At 42.6% G+C, this 17,629-nt stretch overlaps 1 protein-coding gene across 4 annotated transcripts; it reads left to right on the top strand.

Moving 5' to 3' along the window:
* The first annotated feature begins 1,753 nt into the window (after window positions 1-1,753).
* On the top strand, window positions 1,754-17,180 carry psmg3 (proteasome (prosome, macropain) assembly chaperone 3). Of its 4 annotated transcripts, none has more exons than XM_073060988.1 (3): window positions 1,754-1,859; window positions 9,472-9,760; window positions 16,600-17,180. In XM_073060988.1, exons 2-3 carry the CDS (start codon window positions 9,545-9,547, stop codon window positions 16,750-16,752), a joined length of 369 nt encoding a protein of 122 aa, XP_072917089.1. In that variant the 5' UTR covers window positions 1,754-1,859; window positions 9,472-9,544; the 3' UTR covers window positions 16,753-17,180. The 4 variants fall into 4 exon arrangements, with proteins under 4 accessions (XP_072917089.1, XP_072917090.1, XP_072917088.1 ...); XM_073060989.1 differs by having other exon boundaries at window positions 1,797-1,886; XM_073060987.1 differs by having other exon boundaries at window positions 1,819-1,927.
* Window positions 17,181-17,629: the final 449 nt, after the last annotated feature.

The raw sequence follows: 17,629 nt of genomic DNA, 5'->3' as shown, positions 1-17,629 counted from the left end.
CATATGTAAGGTTTAGGACAATAAAATCAAAGAACTCCCAGGATTATAAAGGAGTGAGGAAACAAAATTAGAGAAGGGAACTAGGAGTGTCAGGAACAGCCATGAAAAGTTCTTGGCAAGTAGGATTAAAGAGAATCCCAAGGCATTCTAAGCATCAAAAGCTAAAGGATAACTAGGAAGCAGGTGGGACCACTCAAGGATAAAGGAGAGAATATGTGCTTGGAAGCAGAAGATGTGGGTGAGGTCCTAGATTAGTAACTTGCATTAGTATTTGCCAAAGAGGATGTGGAGGATTGGGTGATCAGTGTGGAATGTGCTCATCGATATAAAGGAGGAGGTAGGTTGAGTCTCTTGAAAGGTGGTTAAATCCCCAGGTCATAATGGGATATACAACAGATTATGAACAGAAGCAAAAGATGAGATTTCTGGAGCCTTGGCCACTACCTTCGTGTGCTCTCCAGCCACACACAAAGTCCTGGAGGACTGGCAGTTAGTTAATATTGTTCCATTATTCAAGAAGGAAATAGGGATAATGTTGGAAGCTACAGAGCAGCAAATCTTGCGGTAGTGGTAGGGAATCTATGCAAGAGGAATCAAGGAGGTGATGAAGGTGATATATGTTGCTACTTGGGCATCTTAGTAAGGTGTATTAATTACCAGTAATATTGTGGCCGTTAATGACAAAACCCTTAAGCTCTTAGATATGTTGCAGTTTTATAAAACTCCAGTTAGGTTGCAACTGGAGTATTGCATTCAATTCTGATAGCCCCATTATAGGATGGATGCTGAGGCTTTACATAGGGTGCAGAAGAGGTTCACCAGGATGCTGCCTGGTTTGGAAGGCATAGGGAGAAATTGGACAAATATGGCTTGTTTTCTCTCGAGCAGCAGACGCTGGGGGACATCGCTGTTTTTAAAGTGATAAAGATAGAATCGACAGCCAGCATATTTTCTCCAGAGTTGAAATGTCTAATATCAGAGGGCACATATTTAAGGTGAGTGGGGCAAGATCAAAGGAGATGTGCAGGACAAGGTTTTGTTTTACAGAGAGAGGTGGGGTGGGGGGGGTGCCTGCATAGCACTGCAGGGGGTAGAGGCCGGCGACTACATTGGAGGAAGCTCAAGAAGCTCTTAGATAGGCAATGAAGGTGCAGGAAATGGAAGGATATGGACATTGTGTATGCAGAGGAATTAGCTTGTCTGGACATTTGATTACTAATATAATTAACTGGGCACAACTTTGACAAGGGACTGTTCCAGTGTACTGTTCTATGTTCTTTGAACATGGGGCAACTGCTTCACACTGAGGGTGGTGTAAACTTCCCAAGAGGACGTAGTAGAATAGGGTAAAATTATCCCATTTAGACAGGTACATGGACAGGAAAGGTTTGGGGAGGGGGGGGGAACAGGTCAATAATAAGCAAGTGCAACTAACTCGGCTCGGCAGCATACACCAGTTGGGTTGAGGGGGCCATACATGCTGTATAACACTCTAGGTGTCCCGATGCAGGGTTTCAACCGGAGACATTGACAATTCCTCCCCACACACCCACCACAGCAACTGCTTGACCTGCTGAGTTGCTAGACCCTTTCCTTTCCGGTCCTGATGAACGGTCTTGGCTTGAAACCCCTCCATGGATGCCAAATTCCATGAGCAATTTGTGTTTGCTACTCCGAACTCCAGCGAGGCGAATACTTCCCAGGACTACTACCATCCAGGAGGGAACCGGTGTCTTTGAGCATGCGCATTTCCGTTACGCCAGCCCGCGTGTACGCGTGGCCGTACGTACCGAGCGGGCGCGTGTACGGCATGACGTGCCGTGACGTGCCGTGTCGTGTCGTGTCGGGTCGTGGTGCAGGTTCGTGGCCTCCGTTGTTTGCGGGAAGTGAGTGAAGGTTCGCGGTCGGGCCCGGGGGCTGCGAGTAGGTGAGCGTGGGTAGACGGGATGGGGTAGAGGAGGAGAGAGGAAACGATGGATGGGGTTTGGGCAGGGCAGGGCAGGGGCACTTGTCCCTTCCGCCATACTGCACCAGTTCATTGGTTTATCGTCACATGTACCGAGATACAGGGCAAAACTTAATTTTGCAAACTATCCACACAGATCATTTCAAAAGATGTTCATTGCGGAAACGCAATAACAATGCAGAGTATAGTGTTACGTAAACGTTTACAAAGAGAACAGGGTAGGCAAACAAGGGGCATGACAGGTAGATTTCGAGGTCAAGTGTTCATTATTAACATACAAGAGGTCCATTTAAAAGTCCAACAACGAGCAGATGGAAATTATCCATGGCTAAACTGATAGTAACATCATTTTGTATTTACACCATAATCTTTAACCTCTTGCTTATCTACATTTACCATTGCCTTGAAAAGATTCAAAGTCTCGGCTATCGTTCCTTCCATCTTTTTTATTAAAATATGCTGTTGCCCTCCCTCCCTTACCCCTCCCCCATAGTTCTGGATTCTCTCATGAGGATATATCTGAAGTACCTTCTCCAAATCCACTCTGTTAAGAATGTCTGAAACATGTACATTTCAAACACATTCTTAAACAGTTTCCTAAACCAACACAAAACCAAATGTAGTCTGTACAGTCTTTCCTTATAAGCAATGGGCCCACTACAGATGTTAGTTTAATATACAACACATTAACATCCAACTATAGTTAGAGAGCAACAGAGTACATAATGCACCAGGTTGGTCTTACTGCCTGTTAATGCAGCTGGTGTTCAGGGTCCTCTGTCACTATCTGTCTGTACTGTCACACAGAGATAAAGAATAATCCCTCATTGCTGTTTACTTAACAATTTTGTTTGACCAGTCAGGGTCGTTAGGCCTGAGCTGAACCCCTGAGCCTGGTGGCCTCTACCCTTTGACCTGTTTGGCATGGTTGACCCTACCAAGTGCACAAGGCCCTGACTCCAGCCAACATAGCTCTGGGTCATTGAGGTGTGCAAGCCTCCAAACACTATGACAAGGTTGTGGCCCTCTTGAAGGAGGTCAGAGTAGTTGCCAGTATCAAGCTGTGATGCATCTGAATAGATGCTTTCTGTGGTGCGTATATAAAAATCGGTTAAGAGTCACCAGGGAAATGCAGAATATCCTTAGCTTACTGAAAAAGTAGAGGCATTGATGTGATTTTTAAGGCCATAGCATCCATGTGGTTGGACAAGGGCAAATTATTGGTGCTACTTATACCTAGGAATTTGGAGCTCTCGACCTTCTGCACCTCAGCACCTTTGGGACAGACTGAAGTCAGAGGCAACCTTCTTCAACATAAGAGATTCAGCAGATACTGGAAATCCAGTGTAACTGACACAAAATGCTGGAGGGCCTCAGTAAGTCAGGCAGTAACTATGGAAAGTAATAAAGAGGTGATGTTTCATCAGAACTAGAAAGGAATGGGGAAGAAGCCAGAATAAATAAGGTAGGGGAGAGGAATGAGGACAAGCTAGAAGGTGATCAGTGAAGCCAGTTGAGGCAGAAGAGCTTTTTTACGCAGAGAGTGGTGAGTGCGTGAATGGGCTGCCGGTGATAGTGGTGGAGGCGGATACGATAGGATCTTTTCAGAGACTCCTGAAAAGGTACATGGAGTTTAGAAAAATAGAGGGCTATGGGTAACCCGAGGTAATTTCAGCATTGTGGGTGGAAGGGCCTGTATTGTGCTGTAGGTTTTTTGTGTTCCTGTGTTAAGATAGGTGGGTGGGGAGGGGGTGACGTGAGAAGCTGGAAGGTGATAGGTGGGTGGGGAGGGGGTGATGTGAGAAGCTGGAAGGTGATAGGTGGGTGGGGAGGGGGTGATGTGAGAAGCTGGAAGGTGATAGGTGGTTTTATATGTTCCTGTGTTAAGATAGGTGGGTGGGGAGGGGGTGACGTGAGAAGCTGGAAGGTGATAGGTGGGTGGGGAGGGGGTGATGTGAGAAGCTGGAAGGTGATAGGTGGTTTTATATGTTCCTGTGTTAAGATAGGTGGGTGGGGAGGGGGTGACGTGAGAAGCTGAGAGGTGATAGGTGGTAAAAGACTGAAGAAGAAGGCAGTTGATAGAAGAGGAGGAGGACCAGGAGGTAATGGGCAGATGAGAAGAGAAAGAGGTAAGGGGAGCCAGAATGGGAAATGGAATACGGGTGAAGGAGGAGGGGGAGAAATTACTGGAGGTTAGAGAAATGTAATGAGATAAAATCCTTAATAGGCCCTTCAAGCCATGTCACCTAGCCTAAACATGGGGCAATTTACAATGACCAATTAACCTACTAATGGGTATGCCTTTGTACTGTAGGAGGAAACCAGAGATTGAGAGAGGTGCCAGAAATGGACCAAGTGAATTTGAGGGCAGGTTGGAAGTTGGACTCAATGTTGATGAAATTGACAAATTCAGCATGAGTGCATGAAGCAGCACCAATGCAGTCAATAATGTAGCATAGAAAGAATTGGGGAGCGTTACGAATGAATGCTTAGAACTTGTTCCATGTAGCCTATGAAAAGGCAAATATACAGTAACTGGAGCCCATGCTGGTCCCCATACCTTCACTTTGGGTTTGGAAAAAGTAGGAGGAGCCAAAAGGGAAATTGTTGAGTGTGACTACTAGTTCTGCCACAGGGGATAGGGTGATGGTGGAGGGAAACTGGTTAGGTCTGTTATCTAGAAAGAAGCAGAGAGCTTTAGGGCCTTCTTGATGGTGGATGGAAGTGTACTGGGACTGGACATCCACAGTGAAAACAAGGCGATCGAAGTGAAAATTGTTGAAGAGATTGAAAGCGTGTGAAGTGTCACAGATGTAGGTGAGGAGGGACTGAAGGGGGATAAAATGGAGTCGAGGTATGAGGACATGAGTTCAGTGTGTTGGAGTAGGCCCACAGGGACAGTCTGGTTTGTGTATTTTGGGTATTAGGTAGAAATGAGCAGTTGGTGGGAGAGGATGGCAGCTTTTTCATTTTGCTGACATTGCCATGCCAATAGACTCCCATCTCTTTCTCATTGGGGTAGGGATGGTGAAGCGGATGAGAAAAGCATATTGGGGAAGGGAAGGTAATCGAAGGATATTAAGGGACGGTGGAAGTAATGAGGGTGTCAGGAGGATTCAGGGGACTGGGGTCTTTGGAAGGATGTGGGTTTGTATATGCCCTGGAAGGATTAGATTGACTGGAAAAATAAACGCTACAACAAAAATTGTAGGGGAATTGGAAGAAGAATATATGATGCACAAAGGGTTGACAGAAACGTGATGGAAGTGGAGAGATGTGCAGCATCAAACCACAAGCATATGATTGGTCCATGGGTTGAGTTGGAAAAGGACTTTGGGGTGTGTATTACTGGCAGCAAGCAATGGCATCTCTGCCAGTGAGCAGCTCAGTCAGGATATTTGTACCCACCACAGGCCAGCGGACCTTCATAGATTCCTGATGTTAAGGTGTCTACGCTGAGGAAGATCTTACAAAGAGAAAGGTTGTAATGATACCACAACCTCGGGGTAGAACATAGAAGAGTTGAGCACAGGAAAGAACAAGTCCTTTAGCCCACAAGGTTGTGCCAAACAATTTAAATCAGTAATCAAATGGCCAACCAAACCAGTCTCTTAAAAACATCTAATGTTTCTGTCTCTGCCACCACCCCAGCCAATGCATTTCAGGCACCCACCATTCTTTGTGGAAAAAAAACTTGTCTCTCAAAATCTCCTTTGAAATTACCCCCCTCACCTTAAATGCATGCCCTCAGGATTTAGTCATTTCCAATATCTGAGTAAAAGATATTGTCTGTCTACTCTATCTGTGCCTTTTATAATCAGATAGACTTCTATCAGATCTCCTCTCAGCCTCCGCTGTTCCAGAGAAAACCCAAGTTTGTTGAACCTGTCTTTAAAGCACATGCCCTCTAATCCAGGTAAACCACTTCTGCACCCTCGACATCCTTCCAATGGGGCAACCAGAACTGTGTACAATACTCCAGATGGGGCCCAACTAGAGTTTAATAAAGCTGCAACATAACTTCCTGACTTTTGAATATTAATGCTTCGATTAATAAATGCAAGCATATTCAGTGCCTTGTAAGACTATTCAGCCCTCAACCCTTTGTTCACCTAAGTGCATATTACAACCAGGGATTTTGATCAATTTAACTGAGAATTTTTATTTTTGAATCACATGCTCCTTTTTTTCCTGGTAGAGCCGAAAAAATGTGGAAAATTGTAAAACATGATAAACTAAAAATTGAAAAACTGAAATGTCAGTGATTCTAAAATAATCCTCCTCCTTTGCTCAGTACTTGGTTGTAGCACCTCTCATAGTTATTACAGCCTGTAGTCTTCTTGGATAAGTCTCTACTAGTTTTGCACAACATGATGGATTTCCCCATTTCTCCTTGCAAAACTGCTCAAGCATGCCAGGTTAGTTAGGGAGTGGCACTTAAAGTTCACTTAAGTCTCATCTGACCTTGGGACATCTTTATAGTATCGTCTAAGTGACACTTTGCAAAGTCTTGACAGGCAAGAACATGCTTTCTTTTTAGCCAGGGCTTCTTCCTTTCCACCCTTCCATAAATACCCTTTTTGTGCAAGGCCTTAGAGATTATGGAGCCATGACCTTCATCTCCAGTTGCAGCCACTGAGTTCTGCAGCTCATTCAGAGTGGCTCTTAGTATCACAGTAGCTGCTCCTACAAATACCATTCTTCTCCAGCGTCTAAGTTTAGAGAGGCAGGCTGTGGTTTTATATTTTTTTCACTTTTTCACAATGAACTGCACTGAGGTCTGTTCAGTGCCTTTGAGATGGTCTGGCACCTTCCCCAGATCTGTGTTTCTCTGTTATCATTTCCTTGACTTGCCTTGAATGCATTTTTGTTTTCATTTTGGTTTGGTCTATTGAAAATCTACCTTACTGTTGGACCTTACACAGAGAGGGTATTCAGTCAGGTAACCCTGCAATTTTCTACATCAGCAAATTGGGTGAGGTGGTAAGGTAGTTCAGTATTATACCTGAGGAAAGTTAGCGTAGTAATTACAAAGGGGTGAGTACTTCTCCAGCCTCACATTTTTAGTTTTTAGTAAATAGTTGACAGGTTTTGGAATTTTACTTCTGATTTGACCTAATACGCAATGTTTTGTAGATTAACTCGAAAATCCTATTTAGAAATGAGACAGTAAAACGTGAAAATAGTTGTGGGGGCTGAATACTTTTTCAAAGCACTGTATCTTCATAACCACTCTATCAACCCATTTAGCCACTTTTATGAACTTGAGAAGATCCTTCTGCTCATCAACACTGTTAAGGTTCATGCACTTAGCAGTGTAATGTCTCTTTACCTTTCACCTACCAAGGTGTAACACTTCGCATTTGGCCGGGTTAAACTCCACTGCTATCTGCAACTGATCTATATCCTCTTGTATTCTTTGCCAGTTTTCTACACTATCCACAACACCACACTAATCTTCATATCATCTGCAAACTTATGAACATACCCATCTATATTTTCATAATTTATATACATCCAAAACAGCAGAGGACCCAGTAAACATTCCTGCGGAAAACCACTCATCACAGATCTCCAGCTGCAAGTAGTCACTTCAGCCACTAGCCTTGTCCACTATGTTTACATGATCTCTCGTCTGACTGTAGCTGTGATATTGTCCCTAATTCGTCGTGCAACTGCCTCTCCTCATTTACCTCCCTCTCTATCTTTTCTAAACCATCAAAACCCCGAGACATTAAGCATCCATTCCTGTCCCTCTCTCAACCAAGTCTTTGTAATGTCCACAACATCATAGTTCCATGTACTGATTCATGCTCTAAGTTCATCACCTTTACCCATAATGCTCCTAGCGTTAACGTACACATATTTCAAACTACTCACCATGTCATGTCTATTACTTTGGTTCTACCTGTTTTTACTGGCTCTATCATCTATCTTTCTCTCCATGCCTCCACTTTATGACCAGGTTCTGTGGCTTCCATCCACCTGCCAAACTAGTTTAAACCTACCCGAGTAGCACGAGTAAGCCTTCTGGCCAGGATATTGGTTTCCTTCCAAGTCAGGTGCAGCCCATCCCTCTTGTGCATGTTACCCTGACCCAGAAGATATTCCAATAACCCAAAAACCTGAAATCCTGCCCCCTTCACCAGTTCCTCAGCCACTTATTCATCTTTACTATAATCTTATTATTGCCCTGACTAGTATGTGGCACTGGGAGTCATCCAGAGAGGAATACCTTGAAGGACCTGCTCTTCAACCTCTCTCCTAACTCCTTATATTCACTGTGCAGGACCTCTTACTCCTTTTCTCTCTATGTCATTGTTGCCAATGTGCACCACATCCTCACTAGGGCTACTCACTATCCCTCTTCAAAATAGTCTGGATTCTAGCATCAGGGAGGTAACACAGCATCTAGGCATCTCTTTTGTGGCCACAGAATCTTCTGTCTATCCCCCTAACTATTGCGTCTCCTATCGCTATCACTCTGCCTGACTTTACTCTTCCCCATGAGCCTCCGGGCCGGTTACAGTGGCACTGGCCCAGCTGCTGCTGCTGTTGTGCCCTGATGTGTCATCGCCCCCAGCAGGATCCAAAGGAGTATACTTATTACAGAGGGGAACTCTGCACTGACTGCTTACCACCCCCCTTTAACTCTCCTGATGGTTACCCATCTACCATCTGAAGCCTGTACTCAGTGTGTGATCAAAGTTTCATTTGTGAGGTTTTAGCCCCCCAGATGGTCCTGCGTAAATCCAACTTCCTTGAGCTTGTTCGTCAGGAGCTGAGGTTTGGTGCATCAGGGAGACCCTGTGGTACCATACAATCAGCTAAGGGATTGCAAGTGACCCAACAGCCTTGGCCTTTGCCTGTTGATCCAAAGTCTGACCACTCTAACCCTGGTCCACTCGCACAATGGCCATTCCGCTTACACCTCACTTCTTATTGACCCTTGTTAAGTTACTAATAACCTAAGCAATGCCTTGCTCTGCAGACAAGTTCCAACAGGCCCCGCTCACCTTTTAAAACTGATTGGTAAAGTCCATAAGGAACTGTCTCCTTTGCTTTTTGAAATGATCCTGGGAAATTCTTTGTGTCTACCTGCGAGAACCAGTGTGGCTTGTGTTTAGATTTTCCTCAGATGGATGTACTTCTGAGGCAGCACTTCTCACTGACACTGAGCTGCCAGTCTAGAGTTATCTTTCGAGTCTCTGGGGAGTGTCTTAAAGCCATAACGTCTGGGCTTCAGGGAATCGAAAGACTGGATTACTTACATGTCTGACACCAAAAACTTGGACTGCTAAACTCAATGTGAACTTGTTGCACAATTGTGTGAAATTATTTTCCTGCCACCCACCAAATGTACAGCCTGAGACTTAAGGCAAATGAAATCATATGTTTTGTCTAAGAATCTGTATATTTTACTTATATTATGGGTGAAATGCACCCGGAAAAGGAATTATCTGATATCTTCAAAATACATTGATATGAATCTCTTCTTAATTTAGATAATGATCTTTTGAATACTGTGGCTCTGTGCATTGGATTAGAAACGGCCTGCGTGTCAATCTCAGAAGTTTTATGGCAGCAAAAAGTATCATCCAGTCTAAGCAGGCTGCAGAAGCCATTGGTGGAATCCTGACAGAGGTCGTATGTACAATATTCAGTGATCATGTCTTTCTTTTGGTCACACAGTATGGCAAAGTGGGGACTTTGATTTCTGTGACACCACATGTTGTTGCAAATGAAATCGGCAAACCCACTTTTAGTACAAAGATCTTAATGGGGAAAGATGAGGTAAGAAGATTTTTAAGAGATAGAAGCTATAAGATGAGTTCTAAAAGTTTCTCCTTTTTTATGGCATCTTCAATGTAGTAAAAGTGACCCTAAAAGAAATCCAGGTGAATACCAGCCTTTCATTTTAATAGCTAGAATGTATTTTACCCTCAAGTTCCTGGAGCTATTCATATATTCCTACAACTATCATGACGTACAGTGTCCATTTCTGACTTAGAATAAACAAATACTGAAATACTGGAGAAACTCAGATACCACTTAGAAGAATGATACTGAACTAACTTCTGAAAGGTTTCTTTTGGCTGATCTTTTAACCTAGTCGTAAGATCAATCTAACCCTTCCCTCATACCTAGCCCTCCATATTTCTATCATCCATTTGCCTATCTAAGAGGTTTTACACCCAGTAGGATATTCCACTCACCCATCCACACTCTCTATAAAAAATTACCTCTGACATCCCCCCCCCCCCCATAGTTTCTTCCACTCATTTTAAAATTATGCGCCCTGGTATTAGCAATTTCCACCCTGGAAACAATATTTGGCTATCCACTCAATCTATGCCTCTTATCAGCTTGTACGTCTGTCAAGTCACCTCTCATCTTCCTTTGCTCCAAAGCCCTAGCTCTCACAATCTGTCCTCATAAGACATGCTGTCCAATCCAGGCAGCTTCCTGGTAAATCCCTGCACCCTCTCGAAAGCTTCCACATCCTTCCTGTAATGAGATGACCGGAACTGAATTCAATATTCTAAATGTAGTCTAATCAGGGTTTTATAGAGCTGCAACTTTATTCTGCAGCTCTTGATCTCAATTCTCCCGACAAATGAAAGCCAACACATTATTCACCTTCTTAACAACTCCCAGATACACTGTACATGTAGAACTTTGTCTGATGCTTTAGTAGTTCTGTTCCAGTTGTGAGCTTATTTAACCAAGCAATGTAATCACATTAATTGTCTCTTCATCAGTCTTCAGATAGCAGGATATCTGATAAAAGAATGTCAGTCTTATTAGAATGTAGGTAGGGATTGAATGTATCAACTGTTTGAACTTAGAAGAGATTTGAGGTCTCGGATGTGTGTATTCCTGTGTCACATGGTCAGTCTCAGATAGATCAGAATCAGGATCTTTGAAATAAGATTGCATTAATTCAATGCATAAGCTGAGCCTGTAAGAAAAATTGCTGAGAGCATTGGTGTTCTAAAATGTTGTTAGAACTAAATACTGGAAGACAACAGAGTGATATAATGAAACTAAGTAAAACTTGACCAAGGTTGGGTTATACACTGTTTCAGAGTGATAGGAAGGTAGGCAGAGGGGGTGGCATGGCTCTACTGGTAAAGAATGGCATCAAATCAGTAGAAAGATATGACATAGGATCAGAAGGTGTTGAATCCTTGTGGGTTGAGTGAAGAAACTGCAAGGGTAAAAGGATCCTGATGGCAGTTATATACAAGCCACCCAACAGTAACAGGGATGTGGACCACAGATTACAATGGGAAATAGAAAAGGCGTTTCAAAAGACAATGTTATGACAGTCATAGGAGGTTTCAACACGCAGGTTGATTGGGAAAATCAGGTTGATTATGGATCCCGAGAGTGAGTTTGCTGAATGTCTATGAGATGGCCATAAGCAGATCTTTCTCTGTCAGCAACCTGACTTTGTGTCTTGTTTATAGGACAAGGCACCTCTACACCTCCAAACTCATCTCACTGATTGGAACACCTGACTCCATATAACTTTTGTAGAAGGCATTACCCCAGGGGTTCACATACTTCTTTGCTCCTAGACTGTGAATGGTAGACATGATATACTCAGTATTGATGAGAAGAAATACAGTTGTTTGTGTTATTAAATTTAGGCAAATTGTGTTTGTCCATGACTGACTCAGATGAAGATCAGACCACTTTTTATAGGTGATTAAACAGAATACCAGGTAATTGCAAAGGGTCCACAAACTTATTCTTGTAACTATATATGAATTGGGGTATATTTTTTCAGTAGCAAATAGTGAGAATATTATTGAAGAGCAAAGGTTATTGTGGCTAGAGAACAACTCATGGAATTTTAAAGATGTAATTTATGAAAATAGTTGGCTAAAACCCAACTATTAAAATGGTGCTGGTGAATCATGGCGACATTCTGAGGGCTATGTGATTTATTAGAATGTCTGCAAGAAAGTGAAACTCTGAGTTGTATATGGTGACATACTTTGATATTAAATTTGCTTTGAACTTTGAAAAAATCTGTACAGTAAGGAAAGTACTAGGAATGAAGTGTCGTCAAGAGAATTGTACAGAACTGTTAAAATTTTGCAAGAGGAAAAATTTTTTTTGCAAAAACATCAGATAAGACAAGAACAGAAATTTCTACAGTAGGTAGTATTGTTACAAGACCTTCATTTGGATACAGACCATAACACATAGGAGCAGAATTTGGCCATTCAGCCCATCAAGTCTTCTTGGCCATTCTATCATGGCTGATCCCAGATCCCTCTCAACTCCATACACTTGCCTTCTTGCCATATCTTTTGATGCACTGACCAATCAGGAAACTATCAACTTAAGCTTTAAATATACTACTTGGCCTCCACCACAGTCTGTGGCAGAGCATTCCATAGATTCAGTACTCTCCAGGTAAAAATAAAATCCTCTTTACCTCTGTTCTGAAAGGTGATCCTTTCATTTTGAGGCTGTGTCCTCAAGTTGAGAATACCCCCACCATACAAAATATCTTCTCCATATCCAACCTATCTAGTCCTTTCAACATTTCAAGGTTTCAATGAGATCCCTTTGCATTCCTCTAAATTCCATTGAGTACAGGCCCAAAGCTGCCAAACGCCCCTCATATGTTAACCCCTTCATTCCTGGAATTATCCTCATGATCCTCCTCTGAACTTGTTCCAAAGGCAAATACATCCTTTCAGAGATATGGGGCCCAAAACTCTTGACAATAGCCTGACTAGTGTCTTATAAAGGCTCAGCGTTATCTATCTGCTTTTATATTCTATTCACCTTGGAATAAATACTAACATTGCATTTGCCTTCTTTACCACAGACTCACCCTGTAAGTTAACTTTCTGGGAGTTGTGCATGAGTATTCCTAAATCCCTCTGCACCTCTGATGCTTGAGCTTTCTCCCCATTTAGATAATAGTCCGCACTATTGTTCCTTTTACCAAAATGCATTATCATACATTTCCCAACACTGTATTCCATCTGCCACTTTTTTGCCTATTCTTCCAATTTGTCTAAGTCCTGCTGCAATTGCATTGCTTCTTCAGCGCTTCCTACCCTTCCACCTGTCTTCGTATCATCCACAAACTTTGCCACAAGGCCATCAATTCCATTATCCAAATCAATGACAATGAAAAGTAGCCATCCTAATACTGACCCCTGAGGAACACCACTAGTCACAGGTAGCCAACCAGAAAAGGCCCCTTCTGTTCCCACTCACTGCCTCCTGCCTGTCAGCCATTCCCCTATCCATGCCAGCATCTTTCCTGTGTCGCCATAGGATTTTATCTTGTTAAGCAGCCTCATGTGTGGCACCTTATCAAATGCCTTCTGAAAATCCAAGTAACTGTCATCCACTGCCACTTCTTTCTGCACCATATTTGTTACTTCCTCAAAGAACTCTAGCAGATTTGTCAGGCAAGATTTCTCTTTACAGAAACCATGCTGACTTTGACTTATTTTATCATTAGTCTCCAAGTACCCCAAAACCTAATCCTTAATAATGGACTCCAAAACCTTCCCAACCAATGAGGTCAGGCTAACTAGCCTATAATTTACTTTGTTTTGCCTTCCTCCCTTCTTAAAGAATGGAGTGACATTTGTAATGTTCCATTCTTCTGGGACTATGCCAGAATCAATTGAGTTTTGAAAGATTATGACCAATGCGTCAGTTATCTCTTCAGCAACCTCTCTCAGAACTCTGGTATGTAGTCCATCTGGTCCAGGCGACTTATCCACCTTAAGACCTTTGAATTTGCCTTGCACATTTTCTCTGTAATAGCAATGGCACTCACTCCTGCTCCCTGATACTATAGACCTCTGGCACACTGCTAGCATCTTCCACAGTGAAGACAGATGCAAAGTACTCATTAAGTTCATCTGTCATTTCTTTGTCCCCTATTACTACCTCACCAGCATCATTTTCCAGTGGTCCAATAACAACTCTCATCTCCCTTTTACTCTTCATATTACTGTAAAACCTTTAGTATCCTGCTTTATATTATTGGCTAGTTTGCCCTTATATTAAATCTTTTCCCTCTTGTTGCTTTTTTTAGTTGTTTTTGTTGGTTTTTAAAACTTCTCAATCCAACTTTTCACTCACTTTTGCTACCTTTTATGCCCTTTCCTTGGCTTTTATGCAGTCTTTAACTTCCCTCATCAACCACCGTTGTCTACCCCTGCCATTTTAGAACAGCCTCTTCTGTGGGTCTTATCTATTCTGCGCCATGTAAACTATTCTCAGAAGCTTCTGCCACCACTGCTCTCCCATCATCCCTGCCAGTGTTCTCCTTCAATCCACCTGGGCAAGTTCCTCTCTGCTGCCTCTGTAACTCCCTTTATTCCATTGCGATATTGATACGTGTGACTTATGCTTCTCCCTCTCAAATTGCAGTATAAATTTATCATATTATGATCACATTCTCCTCAGGATTCCTTTACATTAAGCTTCCTAATAAGATCTGGGTTATTACGCAAATCCAATCTAAGATAATCTTGCCCCAAGTAGGCTCAAGGATAGGCTCCTCTAAAAAGCCATCTTGTTGGCATTCAACAAATACCTCTCTTGCAATCTGACACCAACCTGATTGTTCAAATCTCCTTGCAAATTGAATTCCCCCATTACAGTTGTGACTTATTACATGGCCTTTCCAGCTCCCTTTGCAATCTCTACCCCACATCTTGGCTACTATTTGGAGGACTTCATACGATTCCCATAATGGTTTTTTTACCTTTGCAGTTTCTTAACTCCGCACACAAACATTCAACATTCTCTGACCCTATGTCACCTCTTTCTAAAGATGTAATTCCATCTCTTACCAACAGAGCCACACCACTGCTTATGCCTTCCTGCCTGTCCTTTCGATACAAAGTACATCCTTTGATGTTATCACCCAACTATGGCCTCCTTTCAGCCACGACTCAGTGATGCCCACAACATCAAACTGACCAATTTCTAATTGAGCCATGAGTTTGTCCGCCTTATTCCGAATGCTTTGTGCATTTAAATATAGCACCTTCGGTCCTACATCCTTTGCTGTTTATGCATCATTGGCTTATCCTTCCTTACGTTCATGTTACACCCATCATCTACTTGTAAACCTGCAGGCTCATCCTCAGCTCTATCATACTGGTTCCCATCCTCCTGCTATATTACAAACCACTCCCAACCGCTCTAGTAAATCTACACAGAATACTGGTCCCCCTTGGATTCAAGTGCCCTAGAAGAGGTCCATTAATCCAGAAATCTGAATACCCACCCCCTGCTCCAGTTTTTCAGCCACACATTTATCTGCCACCTCTTTCTATTCCTATTGTCACTGTGCAGTGGCACAGGCGGCAATCCAGAGATTACTACCCTTAAGGTCTGCTTCTCAGCTTCCTTCCTAACTCCCTGTATTCTGTTTTCAGGACCTCCTCCCTTTATGTACCTGTGTCGTTGGAACCAATATGTACCATGACTTCTGGCTGCTCACCCTCCCTTTTCAGGATATTGTGGACATGGTCAGAAACTTTGCAGACTCTGGCACCTGGGTGGCAAACTACCATCTGTGTTTCATTTTTGCGTCCACAGAGTCGTCTATCTGTCCCCCTAACTAATAGAGTCCATTATTACTGCTGCTATCCTCTTCAGTTCCCTACCCTTCTGAGCCACAGGGCCAGACTCAGTTCTAGAGGCACGGCCACTGTTGCTTCCCCCACCCTGCCCCTCCCCCCCAACAGTACTCATAAGCAAGTCCTGTAAGTGGGGAGGTCGTCCTGCCCACAAAACACCTCTGAATGTCTTCAACAGGCAGAGAATCTCCACCTCTATGTCTTCTATCCTTCAAAGCTGTCCAGGTTTTGAAGTGTTTCTGAATGTTATGATATCAGAAGGCAACACTTATTAAAATGAAATAAATTAAATTTAAGGAATGAAAATCAACGGGATAGGAATTGTTAAAAGTATTAAACCTAAATAAAACATAATTGGTTAATAAAGAATGAATACCCTATTTGTATCTTTCCTCTGTGCAGATCTTAAATCTCCATTCAAGTACATGGGCTCTCTACTTCTTGCCCAGGTCTAACCTGGCACTGAGTCTGAGAGCAGATTCTTCAGATTAGGTGCTGGAGAGTCTCAGCAAGCTCCTGATCTGCCATTGGATTCTGTACAGATTCCAGATCAATGGGGTTCATATCTGGGAAGTAGCTGACAGCTATTTAAAACTTGAGGATTCACTTGGAGTCCTAATCTTTTGTGGAGAAATACTGCAGACATTTGTTCTGGGTGATCTTCCTACCTCCCAGATTTCTAAAAATGCTTCATGATTTTTCAATTAGTTATCATGCTTTTCTTTCCCTTCCAATCACATGTCCTTCTTTTATTCTGTTCTAATATCTAAGTACAGCTTACTTGTCTTCCGGTTCTGATTCACTCCATTTAAGAGTGTTGCTCATGCTCTGACCTTGCAAATGAGAACATTATGTATAGTTTGTATCATATGATCAGTGCATTTAGCCACTTTCTCACTTCAGTCTTCCCTGGTCCCCTTGTGGAATGCTGTGTATATCTTTATTGTCAATCATTCTGCTGGAGTAATTAGAAATCTGTTTTCTTTACAGCCTTTGACCCATGTGTATGCAAAGCACCTTGTAACATTCGTGTGTGAAGAGTCTGGCAACAAACCAGTGCTACTTGCGCTGGCTCTGAAAGACCCAAACCTAGAGAATATTAAATCCATCAAACAATTGATTCAGAGTTGCCGACTTTGGTGAAAATATTTGCGAAATGTCATGGCTGAAACAGATAAAATATTAGTAAAAGAGCACTGACTTTATTCCACCTTGGTAAGGACATCAAAACAAAACGTGTTTCACAATTCAAATAAGATTTTTTTTAAAGCAGAGGACATATGTTCCTAATTGGAAAAGAGGAACAGTCTTGAATTCTTATTTCTGATAGTTTGGAGTTCAACAACAGATTAACTGGAACACCACTTTTCAGAGATATCAACATTCTCCTGACGTTAATTAAAAATAATTAATTCTTTGCTGTACCTGGGAGTGGAAGGTCCAGATGGAACATTCATATCGGCCAGACCACTGACTTTTCATTCCACGCTCCGGTGTTCAAGATGAAAAGAAGAGAAATTGATGAAATGTAAATCTCAAATATATTGGAATAAAATGATGGGTGTAATGTCCACTGTTGACTCAGTTATTGCCAGTTGTCTGACATTTGCAATCTCTACTTTTATCAGCTGATGAACTAGTGCTTTCTGCTGCATTTCATTTCTTATGTTCTGTATTGACTTAGTAGATGCCCATCTCAAGGCCATGTTTGGGTGCTCCTGATTTTATATTGTGATTTAAGGAAAAAATCACAAGACTTATTAACTCTTTTCACCTTACTCAGCTGTGGTGTTCTACGACTTCAAATGGTATTGATTCAAGCTCTTCAGCAGGCAATAGACAGTAGGTGCAGGAGTAGGCCATTCGGCCCTTCTAGCCAGCACCGCCATTCACTGTGATCATGGCTGATCATACACAATCAGTACCCGTTCCTGCCCTCTCCCCATATCCCTTGACCCCGCTATCTATAAGAGCTCTATCTAACTCTCTCTTGAATGCATCCAGAGACTTGGCCTCCACT

The sequence above is a fragment of the Hemitrygon akajei genome, chromosome 11 (genome assembly GCF_048418815.1).
Source record: "Hemitrygon akajei chromosome 11, sHemAka1.3, whole genome shotgun sequence".
In the NCBI taxonomy this organism is placed as follows: domain Eukaryota; kingdom Metazoa; phylum Chordata; class Chondrichthyes; order Myliobatiformes; family Dasyatidae; genus Hemitrygon; species Hemitrygon akajei.
The sequence above is the reverse complement of the archived record's forward strand: the minus strand, read 5'-3'. Positions and strand labels throughout refer to the sequence as shown.